A 27,809-nucleotide genomic window follows, 5' to 3' on the forward strand; every position below is an offset into this window, starting at 1 on the left:
GCTCAGCCCCTGACCACCGTCTTGCGCCTTCTCAAGACACACCTGTTCAGACAGCATCTGTAAACCTCACAACTCTCGACTATACTGGACTATATGGCACTCAGTTCTACCAGTACTTGCCTCAGCTTGCACCTGCACTGAACTGCTCCATACCTTGCTGTATTCTGCTACTGCTCTTAATTAGAACTACGTCCTCTATCTTGTACTTGATTTTACTCTTAGATATACATGTTCATGTTTTTGTAACTGCTCTAAATTGAAATCGTTCTCATCCATTGATTGTTCTTACTCTATGCTCTTAATGGACTTGTATAAGCAAATATTTTTTCTATAAGTTCACTGCTCTTAGTTGAACTCACTCTTAAAAGTAATTATTTACTGTAGTCTGTACTCTTATTTGAATGTAATCTTATTTTCAACTGATTTTATTGTACTTTATAACTGCAATGTAATATTCTGGAATGTGATTTTCTGCACTGTGATATTTTATATGATGATACTTTGTATTGTGGTATTTTGTAATAACTGTAAGTCACCCTGGATAATTAATAATGACAAAAGCCAGAGTGGCACATTTGTGACTGGGTCATCTACCTTTATTTTTGAAGCTTATGAAAAATCAAGTAATCATAACTGTGTGAAATTGATGAAGGCAAAAGTGTAACAATTACTACACACCTCTGATTTTAAAACAAAGTGCTTTTTGGAACAGCGCACAGTTGATATGTTTCCAGTACTTCATTTACACCACACAGTCTTGTGCATCTTTAAATATTGCATTTTTTTGCACTGCTTTAGTGCAAATAAAAAATCAAATGCAAAAACAGAAAATAATAATTTAAAAAATCCTGTGGACAGCAGACTTTGCTCTGCAATTTATCAAACCGAACAAACTTTTATTCTTTGTTTCAGTTCTGTAACATCTGTCTCTTGCATTTATTATACAGCTGCCATAAAACAGAACCACTGTGATAAAAAAAACCCTTTACCTTTGACCCTATAAATGTGTCAGGCGTGTGTGCCAGTGTGCTGGTGTGTATGGGAGCGGGGAAGCATGAATAGCTACTGAAAAAGCTATTAATTGTTCCAGCAAATAATTCCATTAAAATGACCAGTCAAGCACTTCAATACTCTGTGTAGAACTCACATATAATATGCCGTTGTAAAAGAAGTGCCAGATATAGTAAACTCTAGCTAGATGAAATGAGCTAGAAATGCAAGTGTAGCGCTTCCTTTAACCCAAGATGCGTTCGGATAGAGGGGCATTTGCTTCTTTCTAAAAAAAATAAAATAGCTTCAAATACTGTGAACAACTCTGGAGTGTTTTACCAGTTCTGAAACACAAACACAGGCAGCAGTTTATTTTTCCTTTTACAAAAAAATGGGAAACATATCCCTGATAGTGAGTGAATGGAAGCACAGCAAATAAGATTTAACCTGTACTCCCTTTAAAATGGGTGTGTTTAATAAAAGCCCCATCTCAGCTCTCTCTATCGAGGCTTCACGTGCTAGAAATGGTTCGCTGCTTGGTTCAGGTGGACACTAATACAGATTTTACTGTATAATCTTAATAAATACATCATTCAAGAGATGTGGGTGTGCAGTGTTGCAGGTGGAATGGTTGTATGCATGAACTGAATTTGAAAAGGTGGCCAGGATGCGATGATTGAAATCAGATGATATACAGAGTGATTCTAAACTAGAAGAAACACACATTGGTTAAGATCTCTGTGCTATTGTGTACCGGGTGTCTCTTCAAGCTGCCCCACCATTGGAGCTCCAGTAGCCACCACACTGTCCACATGTCTGCTTCCAGGTGACAGGCTGCTGGCCGCTACAATCCTGCTCTATTTCCTGCACCCCTCCCAAATAGACCCAGCTACCTGCCATTTCTGCGACTATAAATAGGGCCAGTATGAACAGGCTGGCTGTAGGGTGACGTCAGGCCGGAGAGGAGTACACAGAGACAGGCAGGGCTGGCAGCTGAAACGGAGACGCTGCGGAGTTCAGGAAGTTTAGAAGATAAGGGTTAGAACCAATGGGGGATGGGGTCTGTTTGAAAATGTTTACCAAGCCGCCCAGTTAGAAATAACGGCAGTTATAAATATGCGCCAATTCTTAATGAAAAGTCTTGTACAAGAATGAACTACTCTTTTTTTGCTGCTGTTCTGTAAGTGCTGTTGGATTTGTGTTTTGTTTTAAATAATGGCTCTTCAATTGCAAAACGATAAAGAAAACATTGAAATCTTACCCGAGATCGTCGAGGAGGCCGTGCATCCGACACCTGCGAAGGCTGAACCAGCGATTGATAACGATCAGGAGGAGGTTGAGGTAAATATTTAACTTGTACGTGGCCGTTAAACTATTTTAGCTTGTTAAAATGTAATGTGTATCTAATATTTTGTTGTTGGTCTTGTTAGCGGGATCGCTGGGAACTGTTGAACCGGTGGAGGCTGCCGAGTCCGACGAAGAGGGATCGATGGTTACATATAAAACTATTACATCTTAAAATTGAGGGTTGTTTTTGCCTAAATATTTTAGTTATAGAATGTTTTCTTTTTTTTATCAGAATAAAGACGGGAATGACGCTGGAGTAATTGAAACAGTGGGCTGCACAAATCCTTCTAAAATGAACGATGTGCAGAGTAATTAAAAAAATGAGGAAGCCCGTGTAAAATACATAATGAACAACACTGTAAACGCCGTTATAGGCTCTGCGTTATTGAAATGTGTCAAGGACACTCTGGTTGATGACTGCTGTGCCTGTGAAATTGATGCACCGGGGCAAAAGCACCACACGTGTCAAAGCTTTGAAAGTGATCAAGAAGATGTCAGTTCAATTGTGTCTGTTATCTGCAAAAAAATAAGCATCGCACACCTGCTGTCTACAATATTGTGCATTGCAAAACCCAAGCGTGATATTCATGTTACAGCCGACATAAGTGTACAAATATATCGTGACCCTGTACTGGAAGCTGTAATTACTAATCTAACGTGTAATAAAATTAGTCGAAAAATGAACAAGTTGGAACCGGTGGTTGCCGAGCATCTTTCTGATGTTGAAGCATTCATGCAAAATGTAAAAGAGCTGGTGCTAGAGTTGTATTTTTCAGACGGGTCAATGAGAATGGCGGATGGTGTTTTCATGAGGGTTCAAATAATTTTGCGCCGATCATTTGGAAAAGCAGCCTCGATTGTTACAGCAGGCATGTTTTACTGTATGTTAGAAAGAATAGCTCTGATCTGTGCTAAAGGCTACAAGGACGGGGAGAGACAAGCGGTGATGAATGCTTTGGAAGATAGTGCCGCATTTCTTTGGTAAGTGGCCGTGGTGTGCCGTGTGAATATATAACACGTATATGTTTGCTTAAATGTCTTAAACATTCTTGTTCAAAATAAAAGAAAACCATTGTGTACAAAAATAAAATGTTTTAAGCACTTACATTGTATCCCACCCCCCACCCCCCCAAAAAAGCATACATATCATATGTCTTTAAACAGAGAGGTCACGATCCGTTTAAGAGTGTTCCATTTATGAATGTGATCAAAGCGTTTTACAGAAACTATGCATGAGAAAATATTAAAGCAAATATATGACACGCCTAGGAATCCAGGGAGTTTCGGCGGTGTGAACAGTCTTTTAAAAAGTGTGCGCAATAGCGGAGTACCGGTGTCTGGGAAAGGAGTGTCAAAGTGGCTTTCGTAACAAGGCGCATACACTGTACATAAGCCAGGAACAGGTGTATTTTAATATAAGCTCCTACCTTCTATCATCCAAAAGGTATTTCGTTGGTTAATATTAACAAGATCGCTCATTATAGACAGGACCTTGGCTTTTAAATTACTGACCAGCAAAAAAATCCCTGGTTCAATGAGTCATCTCCAACACTGCTTTACCTACCAGCAGGTAGCAATGAGGTTACAAACCTAGTTATTCTCCTTCAATCGTTTCATAGTCTGACATTCTGCTCTCGCTGGATCAGATGTTTTGAGGCTCGGAGTCTAATTTAAAAAGATGCTTTTGCCCGATAAGGGAGGTTTGAAACTTTCAGCAGGACGGCCTGACCTTTTGATACCAGGAGCTCTCTTTTTCTGACTTTACACAGACTTATTCAAGGGGATACAAAATACAGAATCCTACATTACTATAAGCAATGCATTTCATTCTATAACACCAAATTCATATCTAATAAATGAGTTTGTTCCCAGCAACATTCAAATTCTCTTCCTGGCTCTGCGATCACAACAGGCCTGAGTAGATTTGCTTCTACTATTTTCTACTGGTTTTATATTCTTTAAAAAACATTACAGTCATTACAATATTTGTTGCAGTTTCACAAATGTTCAATTTGTATCCTAAAGATTGTCCAGTAGCAGTGACAGTCTTTAAAAGACTAATACCTGCCAAAACTTCAATCTTGTTAGCTGGGCGCCTATCTCTGCATTCTCATTCCCATCATCAGTGGGCAGACACATTTTAACTGAATCTGGGTCCATCAAACAACCGCACACCCTTGCAAACAAGGCCTTCCATGCAATGACTTATAGCACAAAAGAGACATGCCAGAACCATCTGTCACATAATGCATGTAATAAACAATGTCAATCTGTTTCAAACATTACCGGAAAGCTTACAATAGATACTGTCAGCAAAACTGATTAGATATACTTTAAATGGGAGTTCTTGTGAACAAATCAAAGTATCCCCAGGGAATCAGCTAATGATCGAATGGTTTGTAAAAATGGGTATTGAAAAAAAAAAATCTTTATTTGAAATGTCTAAAAGTAAAAAAAATAAATGTGGTAATGCAGTGTTCAATTTCTACTGGACACCACTTGTAATAGTTTCAATTTCTACTGGACACCACTTGTAACTTGTCTATATGTTACTGGAGTCATTTTATTTTGCCCAGTAAATGTAAAGAGTGTGTGTAAATACAGGGTTTACTTACTGTATGTAGATAGGTCAGTATTATAGATTGAAAGTGTACCTCTCAGTGCTGTTCACTGCAGATGTCAAAAACAACAAACTTGTCATATTTTGCTGGTAAGCGGTCAGTCAGCGCTGCATTCATTTCTGAGCAGGAAATACATGTCTGTGGTTAGTGAGAGGAAGTGAAGGCAGGCAAGTTTACACTGAGCCTGAATACTGCATGCACCCCTGTATCCGCTGTTACACTGCAAAGAGAAGATCCTGAAAAGGAGAGACTGAGCTGAGCATTTTCAAACTAAACATGCCAGTCAGTCATCTTTACATGATAGGGTCTGATCTGCTCCTTACAAAAATTTACTGGAAAACAAAATCATGGTACAAAATAATAAAATGAAGAAAATCCTGGCTAGGTTTGGTATAGTTCGTTGAGCTGATTATATAAAGAGTAAGGTAAAAAGTAGACAGGTATTTTTTGTTTTTGTTTTCTTTATTCAGTTTATTTAAGAATAAAAGATGAATATCACAACGCTGTGTCAATTTCACAATGTTGCATCTACAGAGTATGGGCCTGATATTGGAAAGGTTTGCCTGTCGCGCAATTGCTGTATTTGGCTATTTTGTAGGTTGCTGCGCATTACGGGTGAGGGGCGGGCAGCTGCAGTTAACCTTTTAATAAAGTCAGACCGGTGATCCCATCAACCAATCAATGACTTGTATTTTCTGTGCAGCAGTCCAATCATAAGTTAGCTGAGGCGGGACAAACAATTCTGTTAACTGTAATTTCTGGCCGTTTTTATGCAGTTGTCCAGTCTGCTGAATGTGGGTGTTGCTAATTGTACAGAGACTGTTCATTTACTGAGAAATCATAGTAGGTTCTACAATTAACATTTTAGGAGCGTATTTAGAATTAATTATGATTATTATAAACATGGCATAACGAAAGAAATCCATTCCGTCAACACTCAAAACCTTCCAAACGGACTTAATCATGATGTTCAAATGGGTGAGTAGAATGAATAACAGAACGCATTTCCCTTTGTATTGTGTATATAAAAATGCTTGATTGATGTTTACTTTGCAGATGAATTACCTCGTTACATCAGCAGGCCTTTAAAGAAACCTATATAGTATTTTCTTGTGATACAGTACTGTCCGTATTCAATAAAACAGTGGCGTTATCAGTTCATTAATTTGAAAACTCGGTTCCTAGCTGTGGAGCCAATTGTGTATTTGAACGGTCCATATGTATGTGTGCACGATATATTGTGTGGTCTCGTCTGCTGTCATATCGGTACATACTGTGGTGACACCAATGATAGCAGCTTGTCGGGATAATGCCATTACCAATAGTGACTGTCCATCATTCTGCATTCTAGCTTGGCTGTTGTGTGCAGTTGCTATATTGGTAGTGAATGCGCAGATGGTTTTGCGAGGCACAAACAGATTTGCGAATTTATCAAAAAACTGCTATATTCCAATGTTTCGCAATTGCTTTGTGCCATTTTGGAATATCTCTCATTTTGTGCCAAAGCACAATTTTTTTGCTAGGCACAAATTTAACGATGGGATTGCACGAAGATCGAAGATTGTGCCCTATTTCTGTACTCCGTGGCTAAAGTGGAAATCTGGGGCACCTCCCTGCCAGTATCACTTCGTTAGCCCTGTTGTGTAATGAACTGAATGAAAAATCAACAGCTCTATATTACTCTCTCTCTCTCTCTCTCAGATATAGACTGCCTTAGCTTAGTCTGTATCCTAGCAACCAAGCACACCGTCATGCTGCGCAAATACGGAAGCTGTAAACACAACACACTTAACCAAGGGGCAGTAGTCTACATGTTGCTAGAAAATGTGAATGGAATCTGTTGCTTCAGATTTCAGGGGACACTAGTCTACAGTATGGAGAAATTGTAGAGAGAATGAACAACACAGAGACAATACACACATGATATTTCCTGTCAAAAGGTTTACTATAAATAGTGAGAAGTTGAAATGTGCTTATTGTTATAGTTTTTTGTTATTATGTTATGTTGAACAGAATTCCTTAATATGCCAGGTGACGATTTTGTTCTTCTACAAATCAGATATCGGTATTGCTGAACTGCAATGTTCGAACGGCTTGAAACAAAAAGCAGGACTCCCTTTAACCATTACTATTAAGTTGTATCACATGAAAGCCTTTATTTGAGGAAAAATGACCAACGAAAACACAACTTGGGAACTTAAACATAACACAACCATTGCAGTTTAACAAGAACGCTCTAATTCAGCATCAGCACCAAACCAGCTTTTGTTGTAATTTCTACACTGAACAAAAATATAAACGCAACATGTAAAGTGTTGGTCCCATGTTTCATGGGCTGAAATAAAAGATCCCAGAAATTTTCCATATGCACAAAAAGCTTATTTCTCTCAAATTTTGTGCACAAATGTGTATACCTGTTAGTGAGCATTTTCCTTTGCCAAGATAATCCATCCACCTGACAGGAGTGGCATATCAAGAAGCTGATTAAACAGCATGATCATTACACAGGTGCACCTTGTGCTGGGGACAATAAAAGGCCACTCTAAAATGTGCAGTTTTGTCACACAACACAATGCCACAGATGTCTACGTTTTGAGGAAGCGTGCAATTGGCATGCTGGCTGCAGGAATGTCCACCAGAGCTGTTGTCAGAGAATTGAATGTTCATTTCTTACCATAAACCGCCTCCACCGTTGTTTTAGAGAATTTGGCAGTGCATCCAACCGGCCTCACAACCACAGACCACGTGTAACCACGCCAGCCCAGGACCTCCACATCCGGCTTCTTCACCCGCGGGATCGGTTGAGACCAGCCACCCGGACAGCTGATGAAACTGGGGGTTTGCACAACCGAAGAATTTCTGACAAACTGTTAGAAACCGTCTCGGGGAAGCTCATCTGCGTGCTCGTCGTCCTCACCAGGGTCTTGACCTGACCGCAGTTCGGTGTCGTAACCGAGTTCAGTGGGCAAATGCTCACCTTCGATGGCCACTGGCACGCTGCAGAAGTGTGCTCTTCACGGATGAATCCCGGTTTCAACCGTACTGAGCAGATGGCGTGTATAGCGTCGTGTCGACGTTGTGAACAGAGCGCCCCATGGTTGCGGTGGGGTTATGGTATGGGCAGGCATAAGCTACGGACAACAAACACAATTGAATTTTATCGATAGCAATTTGAATGCACAGAGATACCGTGATTAGATCCTGAGGCCCATTGTCGTGCCATTCATCCGCTGCCATCACCTCATGTTTCAGCATGATAATGCATGGCCCCATGTCACAAGGATCTGTACACAATTCCTGGAAGCTGAAAATGTCCCACTTCTTCCATGGCCTGCATACTCACCAGACATGTCACCCATTGAGCATGTTTGGGATGCTCTGGATCGACGTGTACGACAGCGTGTTCCAGTTCCCGCCAATATCCAGCAACTTCACACAGCCACTGAAGAGGAGTGGGACAACATTCCACAGGCCACAATCAACAGCCTGATCAACTCTATGCGAAGGAGACGTGTCGCGCTGCATGAGGCAAATGGTGGTCCCACCAGAAACTGACTGGTTTTCTGATCCACGCCCCTACCTTTTTTTTTTTTTTAAGGTATCTGTGACCAACAGATGCATATCTGTATTCCCAGTCATGTGAAATCCATAGATAAGGGCGTAATGAATTTATTTCAGTTGACTGATTTCCTTATAAGAACTGTAACTCGGTTCGGTGTATATAGGGGCGTGAGCTGTTTTGCAAAACTAAAGTTTATTTACTATTTTGCTAAAAGCATTACGAGTTGGTAAATTAGTAATTCTAGATCAAAATGAAATAAATCAGTCAAAGTGCAATAACTGGTATACACGTTTTTAAAGCATCCGACTTGCACTTAAACTACATAAAACCAACAGGTGCATATCTGTATTCTCACTCATGTGAAACCCATAGATTAGGGCCTAATGAATTTATTTCAATTGACTGATTTCCTTATATGAACTGTAACTCAGTAAAATCTTTAACAAAGAGAAGAAGTGATAGCTTTTATTGGACAAACTAAATAATAATTATTCACAAGCTTTCAAGACCTCAAAGGTCTCTTCTTCAGGTGAAAGTAGGAAAGAGAGATTGAAGGTTGCATCAGAACTTTAACAAAAATTACCCATTTTGAATCACTACAATTCTAACGTAAGGAAAAAAGCTGCATATCTCACACACACACACACTACACTATTTGAAATATTTGAAATTGTTGCATGTTACGTTTATATTTTTGTTCAGTGTAATATTAGACTATAATGGCAACACAACGTTGTGTTTAAAATGGCTCATAATAATAAAACTTTTTTTTTCAAGGAATATAATATTAATAATTGTGTCGACTTTAATGCTGCTCCACTATATCTCGTGGTATTAATTGACAAATTGATCATTAACTACCCGGAATGGATCGAGTATCATTTATTTACTTACCTATAACACCAATAAGGAACATTAAAAAAAAAAAAAAAACCCTATCGATGATGAGAATCTCCCTGTGAATATCGTTTTCTCCTGCATTTTTCTAAAAAGAAGCTGCTAGTCACATGACTTTTTACATTTTTAATTGGCTGGTTTATTCTGTGATGTAATTTTGCTTCTACAAAAACAACCAACTTGATAGTTGCTTGCAACAAAGTTGCTTGAAACTTGTAGCTTGCACGTCACTTTCTACAAAAAAAGTATCTATTTCTATATTTTTCTAGCAACATGTAGACTAGTGTCCCCTTGGCTAGAAACAGTCTCTGACTTGATGAGGTGAGCTGCCCTTGTTTGTATGTATTGCATCATTCAAGTTTACCATGTTTCCTATATCACCCGCTAGACAGCAACTCCAATGGAAAAAGCCCAGTGACCCCAAATGGATTTGAGAACCACTGGTGGAAGTTCTGCATGTAAGAAGCTTTTCTATGGCACTGTTAAAGAAACCCAACAAAGTATTTCATTCGTCCTCTAAAGCTGTGCAAGTTCAAACTTTCTGACTCCTCTAAGCTGCATCATGTCTTGTCCAGGGATGTCCTGCCCCGTTCACAAGGATTGAAGTGCTTCACATTAACATGCCCTCTAAATAATAATATCAAGTAATAGTGTAGTTTCTTGCCATCACTTCCTGTGCACCCTGCTCTGTGCTCACCCTGCAGCACACCCTCTCACTCAACCACAAACCCTGAAGCCCTTCACTGGACTGAATGCTGTGCAGCAGCTCAGGGGCCTCTGCTGCTCTTCACTGGACTGAATGCTGTGCAGCAGCTCAGGGGCCTCTGCTGCTCTTCACTGGACTGAATGCTGTGCAGCAGCTCAGGGGTCTCTGCTGCTCTTCACTGGACTGAATGCTGCGCAGCAGCTCAGGGGCCTCTGCTGCTCTTCACTGGACTGAATGCTGCGCAGCAGCTCAGGGGCCTCTGCTGCTCTTCACTGGACTGAATGCTGCGCAGCAGCTCAGGGGCCTCTGCTGCTCTTCACTGGACTGAATGCTGCGCAGCAGCTCAGGGGCCTCTGCTGCTCTTCACTGGACTGAATGCTGCGCAGCAGCTCAGGGGCCTCTGCTGCTCTTCACTGGACTGAATGCTGCGCAGCAGCTCAGGGGCCTCTGCTGCTCTTCACTGGACTGAATGCTGTGCAGCAGCTCAGGGGCCTCTGCTGCTCTTCACTGGACTGAATGCTGTGCAGCAGCTCAGGGGCCTCTGCTGCTCTTCACTGGACTGAATGCTGTGCAGCAGCTCAGGGGCCTCTGCTGCTCTGCAGACAGGAAAATGCTCGCTCTCATTGTCTCATTTTAAAATGACAGCATTTTAACTGCTATGAAACTGGAAAATGTGTGTGTGTGTGCAAGCATTACTATCAATGCCAACATTTAAAAGTCCCACAAATATAGTAACTCCTGAAAAAACAATGTTGTGGGGACATCCTCACTTTGAAAAACACATTTTTAAGAACTAAATATGCCTTCAAAAGAAAAAAAAATTCAAAATATTGAGCTTGTTGTCGATTTTGACCCTGTGTGGAGTTTTGTCTGACACGAGTTAGAAATAATAAATAAAAAAAATATAGTGAGAGTCAATGAGAATTCCCCACAAGTATAGGAATACATGTGTGTGTTTGTGTACATGTGTTTGTGTGTGTGTGTTTTTCTTATTCTATTTACAAGTTCAGTTTTTTTTCCGATATGTATTTAAGACGTTTATAAAAATGACAGGAGGCTAAAAAATTTTTTTTTTCAAAAATGAGATCATGTCGCTGTGTTTTGTCAGATGGCAGTGTCAAAGGTGTTAGAGATAGGTGTGCGGTTATTTAACAAATAAGCTTAGTGGGAGGAAGCTATATGTCTTCAATGCTGTGGTCATTTAATAGGGTAAAGTTTCTACACTGAGCTCAGCACTGTGCGAGTGTCTTCAGACAGAATGCAAGCTTGTGAACTGACCTTAGTGATGTGTAAGTATTATTCCTGGTGCTTTATTAAACAGTCTGCTGATTAGCCAATGGCTCTGAGGACAGTTAGAGAGCAAGTGCAGCTTGCTGATGATATGGGGGTCTGTATTTCCTACTTCATTATGTTTCATGGATACAAGTTTGCCGATGTGATGTGACAATTTTAATCCTAATTTATAGCCTGCTTGAATGTTAGCGCTCTGATACAGCCCAGTGAATTTCAAACAATCTGCATGAAGCTTTCATTCTGGTTCAATGAGGATCGATAACAAAAATATTTATTTTGATGAAGAGCTTTATTACTGTCTCGTGTTTCATGCATTACAATTCCAGATTAAAACAGTGGGATGATTGTCTACCTTTACTTGTAAATCTGTGTTATTTTCATCTTTTTCGGGAGTTAAATTTTTTTTTTTTCATTAGCAACACTGAGACGTCAGCACAATGTGTCTTTTATAACAAAAAATGCAAGTTGCCTTCTTAATTAATATACACAATTTTTTGTGACATTTTCAACGGAGATGCAGAATCATGTTTTAAGTGCAGTTTAAGATTACATTTTTTTTTCATTAATACATGATAATTAAAGAGGTGAAATGACCTTGTGAAATTAACCTCATGTCCTCCATTAAAACCTGTTTAAAATGACATAAAGGGTTGCTATGTTACATGAAGTCACTCATGTTGTCTCGTGTGATTGCAACTTACACACTTCCTATCTTATAATTATGTATCATAGATTTCCAAAACTATGTAGATACAAACGATCAACATTATTTTACTGTTTTGCTAGAATGACTGTGTCTAATAAAATGTGATCAAATGCAGCAGTCATTTGAAAATAAAAACAGTCTCCTCAAAAAGCAAGGACATTCATTGCAAAAAACTATGTTAATGCAGCAGTTAGGGTTGAACAAAAGCAAGGAAATGTGGCGTTGGGGTTTTTAACCCTAACTCGCCATTCCCACTCCACACAAGCAGCCAATGGAACCAGACAACACAACCGCAGACTGCCGTCACCAGGTCCATATGAGGAATCACTGCGCTGAGGAGGAAAGTGGTTGGGCATTCCAAACTGGGACAAAATTAGGGGTAAAATAATAATTGGACACAATAAAATATTATAGACAAAAAAAAAAGTGCAGGGTGATAGCAATACTGTAGCTATGGGTAATGTAGGTGCTTGGAATGCACCATTGCACATATTAATATATATTAAATTATTACATTGAATTCATGCAAGAGACTACAAAATGAGATGTGGCACGGCATTAGCCCTGCTGTTGAAACTAGGGTGTGTGTAGGAATGTCAGGTTGGCAGGGATGGGGTTAAATCTATCTGAAACAAAAAACACGTTGGAAATGTAAACAAACGGCAAGTTATCAAAAGTGCCATCCATTTAAAGTGGAGATATTAAAAACACAAGCCAAGTTTCAAGAACCCATTGGCCAGCACCAAGCAAATAGGCACAACTGTAAAAGCAGTGGGGGTCAAGGTTGACCCAATTGTTTCTGCTAACCTGGCTTGTGTTTTTGATACAAGTTTGATCCACTTTTATTTTGCCTGAAAAACACAAGCCAAGTTTGTACTTCAAGTTAATAAAAATATCTGCTTATTGAAGCATTGTCCAATAGTACTGAGATTTTTTTTTTTACTTGCATTTTGATATTTGATATTTATTTTTAGCTAGAGGCAAGTTGATGTACAGTATAACCATGTAATTGTGCAGTAAATTGTAAATTACGGGTATTTGGTTATTATATTAATATATTCGGAAAGGCTCCTCCCCAGGTCTGTGTTGTTCAGTCTGTTTGATATTCATGACACATTTTTCAGACTGCTGTGTATTTTTGTTTTTCTGCAGTTTTTGTTTTTATTATAAAGCAGCTGCTTTTATTATACAATAAGAAATCGGTCAGAAGTATATATTTTTTCCCTGTATTGCGTAAATGTTTAAATCTTAATGAAAGTCTGAATGCTAGAAAGGGTTAAACTGTTTTTCCATTTCAAACACCATGGGGTCAGACCCTGCTGTAGATGTACCAGCGGAGGAGATGGTGACTGGTGTGAAAACTGTGCTTAGTGTGAGAAGGAGGAAGCACTGCAGTGTGGGCCCAGTCCTGTGGTCTGCTAGCTTTTAATCTTTTGTTTTTCACAGGTCTGTGTCAATGCTTGTCATTTCAACAGCAATTTACATGGTTTTTCTGTTGCTAGAAAAGTAACAATTTTCTCTTCTTTATGAGTGGTGTGATGATTGATCATTGTTCAAGCTAGAAGTATCCACTCCCCTCGTTATGAGTTGTGTGATGATTGATCATTGTTCAAGCTAGATGTATCCACTCTCTTCTTTATGAGTTGTGTGATGATTGATCATTGTTCAAGCTAGACGTATCCTCTCTCTTCTTTATGAGTTCTGTGATGATTGATTATTGTTCAAGCTAGATGTATCCACTCTCTTCTTTATGAGTTGTGTGATGATTGATCATTGTTCAAGCTAGATGTATCCACTCTCTTCTTTATGAGTTGTGTGATGATTGATCATTGTTCAAGCTAGACGTATCCTCTCTCTTCTTTATGAGTTCTGTGATGATTGATTATTGTTCAAGCTCATGAACGGTGCTGGGTTCTGATTCCATGTCCATCTGATCGTGTGAGACTGCCTAACCAGTGACCGCTGTGCTGGACCAGAGGTGAAAGCCTGGTGCATTACTTTAGAAGCCGTCTATTGAATTGATCCAAACTACTGCAGATCTAAATACTGCCTTTTCTAGAGATGACCGTATAGAAAATACACTGAAGGGACACACAAACTGTTCAGTGTTTCATTTCCATTATCTTTGTACTGCGAGGGTTCTATTTTAGTGATCTACACAGTGTCAGTTTTGCTTAGATCAGCCACTGTTTAGATCAATTGAATAAACTCATCAAGCCATTTAAAAAACTGTTATCATGTGCATTGCCCTAGTTTTTATGTTAGCTTCCATAACGTCAAAACACTCAATCAGAATTGAGGTAAAACTTTGTCAAGTGAAACATTTCTCTACTTGAGCTTCTTCTAAGTTATTGTATTTATATTAGCTTCCTTTACAGTGTATTTGGTTGGAGGATTGTTCAAACATGATAAAACGTTAATTGAATTTGGTATAACATTTTTTACATTCAGGATTTAAAAGATGCATCCGTTGTTCTTGTTCAGGAAGTTTTAACTAAGGTGTAACTATTTCAAATTTTAGGGATTGTCTCTGACTGCCTGTCTTTGTATCTTTCAGGGCTGACCACACTGACCGGGTCCGGACAGTCAGAAGGTAAGAGAGCCCTTTACACGCCGAAATGAACATTTCCCCAGATTGTTTTGCTTGTAAGCTAGCTTTGCTCCAAAATACTATTTTAAAAGACTTTTTTAATCCATAAAGAGGAGTAAAAGATGTAATTTAGCTCATTATTTTACACCTAGTTCAGGGTGGTGTAAAATAAGAAGCAGGCAATAAAACAGTATTATCACAGTGAGCGTTATCAATGTAAATCGGTTTGGACTGTCAATGATGTTCTTCTATTGCCTGATCCAAGTAGCTTACACTCTTAAAATTATAACCCTTTATAAGAGTTTGTGGCTAAGTGGTTAACAATGTACAGGTGCGAAAGTGATGCAGTGCTTAACCAGGAGGCAAGACAGTGATAATCCAATTAGAATGTTTTCATTTTGTAATTAAGGTCTGGTGACCTCAAACAATAATAATGCTCTGCTTGTGGTGCTTAATGCAATTAATATCATGACACAGGTGTAGTGATGTCCGGGTTCATGCTGGCCTCTGGTGACAGCTGCGGAATGTGTTAGCCATCTACTAATAATAACAATTAGAAACGAGACAAAACAAACAAAACTCATGTACGATATTTTTAACATAGGTCATTTCCTCAACCATAAATAAAGAACCAGATCACATCTCTCCGTTCCCTATTTGTACCGTCATTCATGACCCCTTGGTAAACGATTGCAGCCGCTCCTCTAATCCGGTGCTACCACATCATTTCCCTTCTGGGTCAATGAGTTAGTGCACTGGAGCTCCGCCCCTTTTTTAATTAATAGACACCCTTTTAACCCTGGGAATGAATTGTCAGGCCATCCTTTCCAGAGTACATTGTTCCAAAAATGCTTAGAGTTGCAAAACTTTTTATTTTTTATTTTGATTCATCAAAAACAACAACAAATGAAGACATGTTTGCAATTTTTCCATCTCTCAGAAGCACAGTGTAACTGTTACAGTTTTTGGCACAAGTATATTATTTCAGTGTGCAAGTCTTTCCGTCAGTAATCAATCATTCTTTAGAAATACTAAATAGAAATATTTTTTGCATTGTGAAAATGTTGTTTAAATACTAAAAACGTTTCAGGAAAGAAACACTAAAAAGAAGGTTTAATTAAGTTCAGATGGTTAGTGTTTGTTGTGAAATATGTCTGTGTTCACAGAGTGTTTTGTGTGCAGTTAGCTGATAATATTTCTGTGTTCACCGAGTGTTTTTTTGGCTGAAATATTGGCCAATAACTGGCAGCTGGTGTGAGCCCTGCGTGGATTTGCACATCAGAGATATTCTGGCCTCAAGTCATTGGCCCAGGGCCAGCTGCCCACATTGCACCTTTTAAAAATATATTTTAAGGGGTCAAATTTTTTCATAAGGGGAAGCAGACTCCTCAAACCGGACTCACCCCTACTGATCTGAACTCTTTCTGTCTTCTTAGAAAAACGAGTGACCTTGCAAATTGAACCTCGGGCTGTGTTTGAGGGAGACACTCTGACTCTGAGTTGTCTTGTCCGCTATGGTTATAAACCAGACAGGATTGAATTTTACAAAGATAATATAGTTTTACAGTCCCAGGCCGGCAAAGTGCTACGTATGGATCATGTTCCAAAGAGGGACGAGGGGTCCTACAAGTGCAGAGTGTGGTGGAGATCCATTTACTTTCTTGACTCCGCAGAGGTGTGGGTATCAGTGAGAGGTAAGTTATTCTGGATTTTCTCATTTGTACAGACATAACTGTGTTTATGTTACTAATATGGGCTTTGTCATTCTCTAGTCTAGAAATTGAGGTTCATTTTTTTTAAATCTAAGAATGCAAAGTAATGAAAACAGTAATATTATCCCTTACCTGCTAATAAGGTGAATCTTAAAAAATTAAATCTTGGTTTGTTTCAATAAACAGTTCTAACAGCCTGTGTTTCTCAGCAATTCTACGGAGAAAGGCTGATATACGAACAGGTCATGACTAGCAGCATTGAATAATACTTCAGCAGGTATCAACAATTAAAAGATAGTATTTTAATAGATATCAATAATCATTCAATCACGTTTCATATATTCATATTGCCTTGCAAAAGTATTCAGACCCCCCTGACCAATTCTCTCATATTACTGAACTACAAATGGTACATTGAAATTTCGTTCTGTTCGATATTTTGTTTTATAACACTTAAACTCAAAATTAATTATTGTAAGTGGCATTGATTTTATGTTGGGAAATAGTTTAAGAAATATAAAAAACTGAAATGGACAAAACACTGAAAAAAAACAGAGAATGGTACTTTGAAAAGCTCTGCTCCACTCAAGGTATCAGCACTCAGTAAACATTTCAGGACACCAGGAATACAATTGAGCCCAAATAACCTCCCTCCTAAATCAATTAAACACAGAGCAGAACCAGTCTTGGACAGCGATCATCTTACCATTACATACAACATTCATTTAAAAATCACAAGCTTAGGACTGGTAAAATACAAAAAGCACTACCCATAAAATATATTGCACTCTCCAAACTAATATATTTACTTCTGTTTCATACTTATTACAGTGTTCAAGTCGATAGTGCAATTAATTCAAATACCTCCAGTTTTGTTTTAACACACTATAAATGCCTAAACATTATTCAATAGATAATGTGCAAAGATGAGTTTCAGAGTAAAAATCTGAATAATCATACTCACTGTAAAACTTGTCTTTGGTGCAGCTTTACAATTTCAACCCATTTATTTTAACCCAAAACCTTTTATAGCTCAGAACTTATATTCCAAGAGTTATAATATCTCGGTAGCACTTTTTAATACGGTCCAATAATAAACACTATGAACAAGAATATAAACTATGAACAAACAAGTTATAAATATTTATAAAGCACCTTAATAGCACCATTAATAATGCTTTATTAGTTAACCAGTTATTAATGATTAATAAATACTACATAGATATCTACTTATAAATGAGGGTTAATAAAGTGTTTATTAGTAGACCTTATAAAGCATTAATAAGAACATTTAGAATGTGCTTGAATAATCTGTTCCCTAAGCTAATTTGTTCTTAATAACCTCATTTATAAATAACTTTATAGGTATTTTAATTTTGCTCTTTCATGTTTATATAGTCTCTATTAATCATTAATAAACAGTTAACTAATAAAGCATTAATAAATATGCCAATAAGGAGCTTTATAAATATTTAGAACCTGTTTATTCATAGCTTATATACTACGTAAAGGGTTAATAAAATGGTTATTAATGGACAGAAAGTGCTACAAATATCTCTGTAAATTTCTCTTTCCTCACGTAATATGGTCCAGCAGTATAATACTGAATGTGCTTTCCCTTTATTCCCATTGGCGACAAATGAAGTCTGCAACCTGTTAGATTTACAAAAACAAAATCAGAATTAAAAAGAAAAGGCTGACGGTAGCTCACGCCAAACTACAACAGCAGAGAGACAGACACAAAGCAACATGCACAAAGCTCATGCGTGCTTTATTTTGTACCTTCCTGTAACGGGAGATCTGTGCTGACTGTCTGGCGGATGCGTGGTGCTGCAGGAGGAGGTCAGCATCCCGTAAGATCTTGAGGTGGGGAAGAGGGTGCATTGGCTATCCCTCTCTCTGAGAGGCTGAGACGCGGGCCTTGGGGGATTGCTTGGCCCATAAGTACTGCGTATGTATTCGGATGGCCGTGATTTGGAATACCGAGAGACGCTGGCTGAGAACGCCAGTGTAAACACAGACCAGGCAGGAATGCCAACGGTTGAAGAGAGGACTAAACTGGCAAGGACGGCTGAGGGAGACAGCCTGCCTTAAACAAATAAAACCAGAATTAAAATAAATGATTACGTACTCGAGGGGACGTGTGTAGAGATATGGTGAACTCTGGCCACCCTAGTGTAAAGAGAATAGCAAAGCATAGGACGGAGACGCGAGTTGACCGACATAGCGGCAGTGGGGGCACTGCGTAAGCAGAACTTTTGTTTTGTAGTTTTATTACTGTGTCTTGTTTTCCCTTTTAATTTCGCCTTTGGTTTTCTTTTGTATTTTTGAGTACCTGTGAGTGCACCTGAATATACCTGTGTGGGTAACCCTGTGGTCATGATTGCTACTGCTGATATATAGGCCACAGACACTAGTGCCTTCTGCAGACTAAAAAAAAAATCAAAAAGGAAATAAATAAAACTGGACACCTGTACGGTGTTTTCTAGTACCAGCTTCTGTAAAACTTTTTTAGTTGTCTGATCGTATGTCTTTGTCTTGCTGTATTTTCCACAGAGCTGTTTAGCAAACCCACTCTGACATTCACCCTTGTCAGTCCAGTATGGGAGGGAGACGCTGTGACTCTGCAGTGTGCGGCTCAGATATATAAACAGGGCACACAGCTGCAGTACCGCTACAGCAAAGAGGGGACGGATCTGAGAGGATCTGGATCACACGATCAGCACTCCATCCCAGCAGCAGGGCTGAGAGACACAGGGAAATACCAGTGTGAGGTAGAGGCAGCAGGGACCGGGCTTGTGAAGAAAACTAGTGATCCTGTGTCACTGACGGTGAGAGGTGAGTTCAGTCATCTGTTTGTGAAGACATCTTCCTAGACTTCAGTCTTCCACACTGAAAACATTTGCAACCGCTACCCCTCCATGATAATATCCTTTATCTTAATCTCCATTTCAGTCTCATTGCTTTGTGATTCCATTTTGTTGCAGGTGAAGTTTTGAAAGAAACATGTTATAGAAACATGTCCTGTATTTTCATTTTAAAACATGATATACGGTTCTAACAGTGGTTTGTTTAACCCAGTGTCCGACCAGAGGGATACAAATCCACGTTTACATGCTCTCCTCTCATACTGCACATTAAGATCTGTTTAACATGTAACCGGGTGAAATAAAAATGAGTTCATTGCTTGTTTTAAACAGACTTAAGGGAAAGTGTGGAGCTAATGGCTGCACGCCAATAATTTATTAATAGCATCTTGCACCCGTTGTCTTTCTCTTTGTTATAGAAGTGTTGCCTGGAATGGTCTCAGTAGACACTGTATCAGTTGAACTGCACACCTTTCCAGGAGACTCCTGTTGCCTTTTCATCATTATTTATACATGACCTTGTTTGCTGTTAGAAGATTAAATACTGTGTGTTATATTGTTTAACTTCTAACACTGTGTTTGTACTCCATGTAATGCTTTAAAATACAAACCATGTATCTGTAACATGTGATCCTTTCAAGACTGCACATGTGAGACCTGAATAACAAGTAAAACAGGTCACTTTGATGTCATTATTCTTTTAGCTCAATCACTGTGCCTATATTGATTTCTTTGCTGACCAGTTTGCTAATGCTACATTGTCACTGTCACACTGTGTCTTCCCTGGCAAGCACACTTGTCTGTTAAAATTGTTTAGTTGTCTGATCGTATATATTTGTCTTGCTGTATTTTCCACAGAGCTGTTTAGCAAACCCACTCTGATATTCTCCCCTGTGAGTCCAGTATGGGAGGGAGAGGCTGTGACTCTGCAGTGTGCGGCTCAGATATATAAACAGGGCACACAGCTGCAGTACCGCTACAGCAAAGAGGGGACGGATCTGAGAGGATCTGGATCACAGGATCAGCACTCCATCCCAGCAGCAGGGCTGAGAGACACAGGGAGATACCAGTGTGAGGTAGAGGCAGCAGGGACCGGGCTTGTGAAGAAAACTAGTGATCATGTGTCACTGACAGTGAGAGGTGAGTTCAGTCATCTATTTGTGAAGACATCTTCGGGGACTTCTCTCTTCCACACTGAAAGAGGTAGTGGTTTTGATATTTTTCATAGCAAATCTTTAACAAACTTCAACAGAATGTATACAACACTCTAAGGCTTGTGGTAGTGAGAGCAATGATTGTTTTAGGCTATACTGGGTTTTTACCTCTCAAACCCTATTGAATTGCTGGGGAATTATTCCAATGTGTTAAATTCCACTTGTGTGTTAGATTGTACTACTACTACTACTGTACTAATCTCGAGTGTTATTTACCACAAGTTAAGCTTTAAGAACCCTATTTTAACAATGTAATTATTTATATGGTTAAAGCAACTATTTTATTTAATAGAAGTACAAAATATCCAGTAAGAACATAAGAACATAAGAAAGTTTACAAACGAGAGGAGGCCATTCGGCCCATCTTGCTCGTTTGGTTGTTAGTAGCTTATTGATCCCAAAATCTCATCAAGCAGCTTCTTGAAGGATCCCAGGGTGTCAGCTTCAACAACATTACTGGGGAGTTGATTCCAGACCCTCACAATTCTCTGTGTAAAAAAGTGTCTCCTATTTTCTGTTCTGAATGCCCCTTTTTCTAAACTCCATTTGTGACCCCTGGTCAAAAAAGTCCCTTGGGTCCTGTCAATACCTTTAGATATTGAATGAATTAGGTCGCCAGTAGTCTTCAAGACTGAACAGATTCAGCCTGTCTGCATATGACATGCCTTTTAAGCCCGGAATAATTCTGGTCGCTCTTCTTTGCACTCTTTCTAGAGCAGCAATATCTTTTTTATAGCGAGGTGACCAGAACTGCACACAATATTCAAGATGAGGTCTTACAAGTGCATTGTACAGTTTTAACATTACTTCCCTTGATTTAAATTCAGTATAGTGTGTCTCCACTGAACATAATAAACACAGCTATTATGCTTGGGAATTGTTGCCCTCAGCCACTCAGTAATAAAGGGAACGTGATTCCTTATTTATCAACTCCTGTATTTTAGATGGACAGCCAAAGCCAGCACTGTCCCAAAAGCCTGATGGAGAGATATGTGAAGGAGACCCCGTCACCCTGAGCTGTGTGGTTGAGGGGGGTTTTGGTGGCTGGAGATATCTCTGGTACAGAGACAGGCAGGGAGCTCCAGTGTACCAGAGGGACAGCAGCAGTGGAGCTGGATACACAATCAGTGCTGCTGCTCTGTCCCACAGTGGAGAGTACTGGTGTCGAGCTGAAAGAGAGAGGACGTCATTGCACTCCCAGTACAGCGACCCCATCAGGGTGAATGTAACTGGTAAGCTGGGTTTTGTATCAAAACATATGTACTTTTTTATTCCTGTATGGTTTGTATCTGAAAAACTATTATCAGGGCCATAGCCACCAATAGAAAAAGCCTGAGACACTTTCCAGTGACCCCCTGCCACTGATTTTTATAGCAGAAGAAAACAAATATGAAGATATTATTACATGCTGTTTATTTAAATACAAAAGGTTTTTTTTTTTATCTAATTAAGATACTATTTGAGAATTGAGTACCTGATGTTCTAGAGCTGCAGCACCTGTGTGGCTTTGTACGATGCAAATAAGAAGGTTTTTCTTAGCACATGTCCATCTGAATTAAACCTTGCTTACTTCAAATGAAAAATTCAAATGCTTCTAAATACAACAGAGCAGATTTTTCGGTTTTCAAATTTTATTTCTGAGAGCTATAAGCACAACGCGGGATGCAATATGAGGGCCTAAATAAATCATTATTTGTATGATTTTAACTGAAACCTATGCCTCAGTTGCTCCTAGCTGGCTGTGGCCTTGATTATCTGATTAAAAGCGACATTTTCCCCTGAATTCTTTCTTGTGTACATATAACTTGTCCAGGCAGGAATTCCCAGGAGCAGGTTAAAAAAACTTATCTTGTCAGCACATTAGGTAACACAAATATATGTTATATACACTGTATATAGTAGTTTATTGCCATTATTATTATTATACAGTTTTATCCATAATTGTGTTCAACGTTTAAAAAAAACGTATCATCAGAAGAGAATGAAAGTTTAATATAAGATGTGCTTTGCCAAGGTGTGCTTTTCATCATTCTAATAAGAAAGTCTAATGTCACTTAAACTTTGTGTTTTTTATTAGAAAATAATAAAACTGATTGCATTCACATCGAAGTAGAAGGGAAGAAATATAAAAAGATAAATAGTCTATACATAGATAATGGTATTAAAGGTAAAAGAAAATTCTACCATACTTTGTTCAATCATGCATTTAGATTTGAAAAGAAAAAGCTACACAGCTCAAGCTAAAAGCAACCTTTCAAAATCTAACCTTTAAATGAGGAAAATATGTCATATTGCATCCAAATGACAACGTTTCTATGAATACTACATCTTAGTAATAGTCACAAACATGATGCAATAATTTCAATCTACTCTCCATGAAAAACCGTCATATGGTGATCTGATTAATTGGTTAGCATAACATAAATGTAAACACTATAACGGAATTACAGAAAATTCCATAAAAAAAGCATTTGTTAATGAACTGATGGAGAACATGCAAATGTAGTCTCCTTTTATTTTTTTATTTAATTTTGATATAGTAGTTTTCCCCTTTTTTTCCTGATTTCCTATGAATAATTATGCACTTTCAAGCTTTCTACTGTCAGCCTGACAGCTCCAGGCGCCGCAGTCTTCCAGGCACGTGATCCTAGGTGCTCTTTTTCCACCAGACGGTCAGGTTTTAGACAATAGTTCACAGACAATAATGCTGAAAATGTGTGGTGTCTGGTGCCGCGTGACAACTTAAACTCCTAAATCCACCAGGTGTTTCCTCTAATCAGTACTTTCTGTTTTCTACATGTTAACCACTCCCTAATCCATGTACATGTGTTTCCTTGAATCCCAACTGCGTTCAGTTTGAGAATTAATCTTTTGTGCGGGACTTTGTCAAAAGCTTTCTGGAAATCTAAATAAACCATGTCATATGCTTTGCAATTATCCATTATCGATGTTGCATCCTCAAAAAAATCAAGCAAGTTAGTTAGACACGATCTCCCTTTCCTAAAACCATGTTGACTGTCTCCCAGGACCCTGTTACCATATAGGTAATTTTCCATTTTGGATCATATTATAGTTTCCATAAGTTTGCGTATAATAGAAGTCAGGCTTACTGGTCTGTAGTTACAGGTTCAGTTTTGTTTCCCTTTTTGTGGATCGGTATTACATTTGTTTCAGTGTATTTTGCATTGAAAATACATGTACCTATGTAGTGACCCAAGCCTTTTGGAAAGTAATACAGAATCATCTTTTTCTCTAAAGCTTTGCCCTCAGTAGAAGTTGGTGCTGTTTGGGTTTGCTAGCGCTGATCAGGAGCCTCAATGCTCTTACATTTCTCTGTTCCGCAATTTCTAATTCCATGCCTCTCAATGCCTCTCTTTATTGGTCGTCAAAGTCACTAATGATCTGTTAATGAGCTGACTCAGGGGATTTATCAGTTGTAATCCTCTTAGTGTGGTATTCGAGAATGTAAATCATGTGATCCTGCTTGATAGATTAGAGAGTTTATTTGGTCTCTCTGGCACTGTCCTTTAAATAGTTTAGATGATATCTAAGAGGAGGGCAACAATTTTTCTCCTTGGGTGGGTTTAGTTCTGAGGTTGGGCCAATAATTTCCAGTGTCCTGCAAGGCTCTATCCTCAGCCCCCTGTTATATAGTATTTATATGTTTCCCCTCGGCCACATTTTAAGGTCTCATGGCACACATTAACATTTTTACGCAGATGATACTCAAATCTATATTAATTCTAAACCTGATATCAATGATTCTGTCTCTGCCTTAATTGCCTATATCTCTGATATAAAAAAATTGTAAGTCACAAAAATTTTTACACCTTAACTGTGAGAAGACTGAGTTAATGCTGTTAACTGACCCTTGCCGACTAAGTAAAACCAGTACTTTAAATCTGTCTGTTGATGGAATCATGCTTGAGTTCAGATCTAAGTTGAACAATTTGGGTGTAATTTTCAATCATGGGTTAACTTTTTTATTGCATGTGCTGAATCTGTCCGGCTCAAGAAATCACACTACTCCTGTCTTGGAGGCCTTGCACTGGCTGCGTCAGTGGGCTAGCTCTGACTTATCTGGGCTAGCTCTGACTTATCTGTCAGATCTATTGTCTTTTTACACTCCCACTCAGAACCTCTGCTTTGCCGATCTCAGACTGCTGTGTGTCCCGTCTGCTTGCCTGCACTCTATGGGTGATAGTGCCTTCCGTTGCTATGCCCCTGTGGCAATGTTGCCCCGCCCCTGTGTGTATTTCGGTGTTGTAAGTTATGTGTTAATGTTGGTGTATAGTCATTGGTACACAGGATGTAATATGGGGAATGCGTACAAGTGTTTAAAATGTATATTTGTATTCAGGCAAGAAGATTGCACAAATGTAATAATAAGCGAGCACGGGGAATTACACTTTATCAATTCACGTGCAGTTGTACCGAGACTCCAGTTGAATGATTGATTAGCAATCGAGTCTCGGTACAGCTGCATAAAAGCTGCATGTTTTCACTCACTTGGGGTTGTGTGTTCGGTGAGTGGAGAATGGGATTGAAGAGGGAGGTCATAGTAATTATAATAGCAGCTCACCATGATTGTCTGAGTAGTTCGTTTTGATGGTCTCTTTGTTTTGGCTGCCAGTACTGTGTCGTGTTTTGTTTGTGTTTACAACCTTTTATTTTTTTTCTGTTCAATTATTAAATGCTGAGCGAAAACAATCACTCAGCTTCACCAAACCCCACCTCTCTGTTGTTTATTTGTTGGTTCCTGGTTCTGGTCTGACCACCCACTACAGCCGTCTTTGTGACAGCCTCCGAATTCTGGTACTATATTCCAGTAGAAATCAGAGACTCGGCTTCTTTGAGTGTTTTTAAAGTTAATTTAAAGACTTAAGGCGTTTATGATGTTTATGATTGTTTTATTTCCTTGTGTTTCTTTCATTTATAATCTGTTTATTTATTGCAGTACTACTAATTATGAAGCGCTCTGAGATGACTGCTTTTATGGGCACTATACAAACTAAAGTATTATTATTAATAAAAAAATTTACGTTTCTTAACTCCAGAACCACACAACCTCTAAAATCTAAGTGAAATCTGATGTTATATAAAAACACCATGGCGGAAAAATGTATCTGAAATTCTTCACCACCAAGAAAAGAAAATATCAAGAGAAATATGTATTTAATGATTTGAGAGTGGGATTTAATCCCATGACTGACACTGTTGTACTCATCTCATTATGGACATAGCATATTGCTTGCATGACTTGCAGATTATCAGTGAAGAGATATATAAGGGCTGGTTCAAAAAGGGCTACAAAAGCTGTGCAGCTTCAGAACCTAGGGATGGGAAGGGGCAGGATGCTGAGAAGGGTCAGAATGCTGTAAGATGCTGGGAAGGGTCAGAATGCTGGGAAGCTGTGGGATACTGGGAAGGGGCGGGATGCTGGGAAGGGGTAGGATGCTGTGTGCTGCTGGGAAGGGTCATGATGCTGTGAGATGTTTCAATGGCCTGTTTACAGCTTGTTCCTGTCTTGACTGAAACACCTTTTACAGGAAAACAATAAGGAGCCTCTATACTCCAGCACTGTCTCTCTCTAAGCACTAGGGGTGGCTGTGAGAATCCCACTCTGTAGAAGACTCTGGTTCTGACTGATTTGAATTTCTTGGTCAGACAGCTTCACAAACACTAACCTGTCTTCATGTAATCTTTGGTAGCTCTGTTCTCCAGGGTGACTCTGACAGCAACTCCAGGAGTCACTGTGAAGGAGGGAGAGCCTCTTAACCTGACCTGTGAGGCAGCAGTGAACAAGCCCACCCACCCTCAACTGCACTACAGCATTATGAGAGACGGGGAGCCTGTGACTAACAGCACTGACTCTGCACTGTACAGCATAGCCAGCACTGAGAAGAGCCACACTGGGAGCTACAAGTGTGCTGTGGAGTCACAGGGAGTGAGGAAGAGCAGCCAGGAGTTACACATTGAAGTGCAAAGTAAGATTACAAACCCGTCCTGAATGACTGTGCTAGTTAGCTGAAGGGCTCTGTAATCCTTTGAGAAGGGGAGATCATTGTTTGTTAACCCTCCCACAATGTAAGATTTAGTTTGGCATTAGTGCCTTCACTGTGGGATGTCCTTCCTCTTACCCTTCCTCCTTTTTAAAATGAATTTGTATGACTATTGCGATTCCTCTTTTTAAATGTAGTCACTGAACTTGTGTTTTATGTAAATGTGAATCCATTATATTCCTGTGTGTAGAGATAAAGAGTCTTAACAAAGCACAGAATTGCCAGCGATTGCAACCCAATGGATTGGGAACAGATACTTCACAGTACAGATAATGGGCATTATCTTCAATCTTCGCGCAGTCTGCTTGCTAAATTAGTGCCTTGCAAAAAATGATCCCCCTATTCTCCCCGTAAATGTAACCTGCACACGGAATGCTGGATCAAACCTCAACACATGTCAGTAACATTGGCACCCCCGAACTGCAACATTAGAATGTCGTATTTATTCAAAAACTTAAATATATTATAGCGACTTGCTAATAAAATGTCAACAAGAAGACTCAGCTTTTTTAGTAGCTCAGAATTAAGCTGCATACAAACACTCCCTGTCTCTTTTCACTAACTTGTTGTCGTGGCCGTCAACACTATACAGTACACATGTTTATAGAAGTATAGACTGTAAAGCAAATCCACAATGCAGAAATCACTCATCCATTATGAAGCCCTGATCTCCACGTATATACCTTCATCATTCTCCTGTTGAAAGTCTCCCCCTTCCACCTGCCCTGCCTCACCATGCCCCCCTGCCCATATCCTGGCACAGTACACGCAATGGGATGGAGTGCAGATCAGGCATGTGTACCGGTAGAACTACTTCTGATATTAATGATAAATAAATAACACAATTAAAAAATAAACTCAGCACTCAGCTGTGTCCTTATATCTTGTAGACCTTCCGAGTGAGAGGCTTGAAAAGTGTAAGGGAGCCTTTGGTTGAGCCACGTGAACACATCGATATAAACTAGCCCCACACACCTTTTAACAATGTGAGCATTTTATGGAATTATTCTGCTCAATGCAAAACCATAATGATCCTCGAAAACTTTGCCATATTCGTTCAAATTGTGCCTTTAGCGCAATTCAAATAATTTAGCGCAAATGCATACATGTGTATCTAATGTTTAGAATTATCATAGGCATTAGTGAATGAGCCCAATATTTAAAGGGCCGTCACAGATTTACCTAGGCTGTTTCTAAGAATAGAGGTGAATTAACAATTCCTCTGATTTGTCTTTTATTTTT

General features: G+C 39.1%; 1 protein-coding gene across 1 annotated transcript; it reads left to right on the forward strand.

Annotated features, from left to right (window-relative positions):
- The first annotated feature begins 13,425 nt into the window (after nt 1–13,425).
- LOC121304186 (Fc receptor-like protein 2) lies at nt 13,426–27,504 on the forward strand. Its single transcript, XM_041235154.1, has 8 exons — nt 13,426–13,474; nt 14,680–14,715; nt 16,149–16,406; nt 18,981–19,262; nt 20,150–20,431; nt 21,450–21,737; nt 26,217–26,492; nt 27,458–27,504. The coding sequence occupies exons 1-8, from the start codon at nt 13,426–13,428 to the stop codon at nt 27,502–27,504; spliced, it is 1,518 nt and encodes a 505-aa protein (XP_041091088.1).
- Nucleotides 27,505–27,809: the final 305 nt, after the last annotated feature.

Source organism: Polyodon spathula, chromosome 37 (genome assembly GCF_017654505.1).
Source record: "Polyodon spathula isolate WHYD16114869_AA chromosome 37, ASM1765450v1, whole genome shotgun sequence".
NCBI lineage: Eukaryota > Metazoa > Chordata > Actinopteri > Acipenseriformes > Polyodontidae > Polyodon > Polyodon spathula.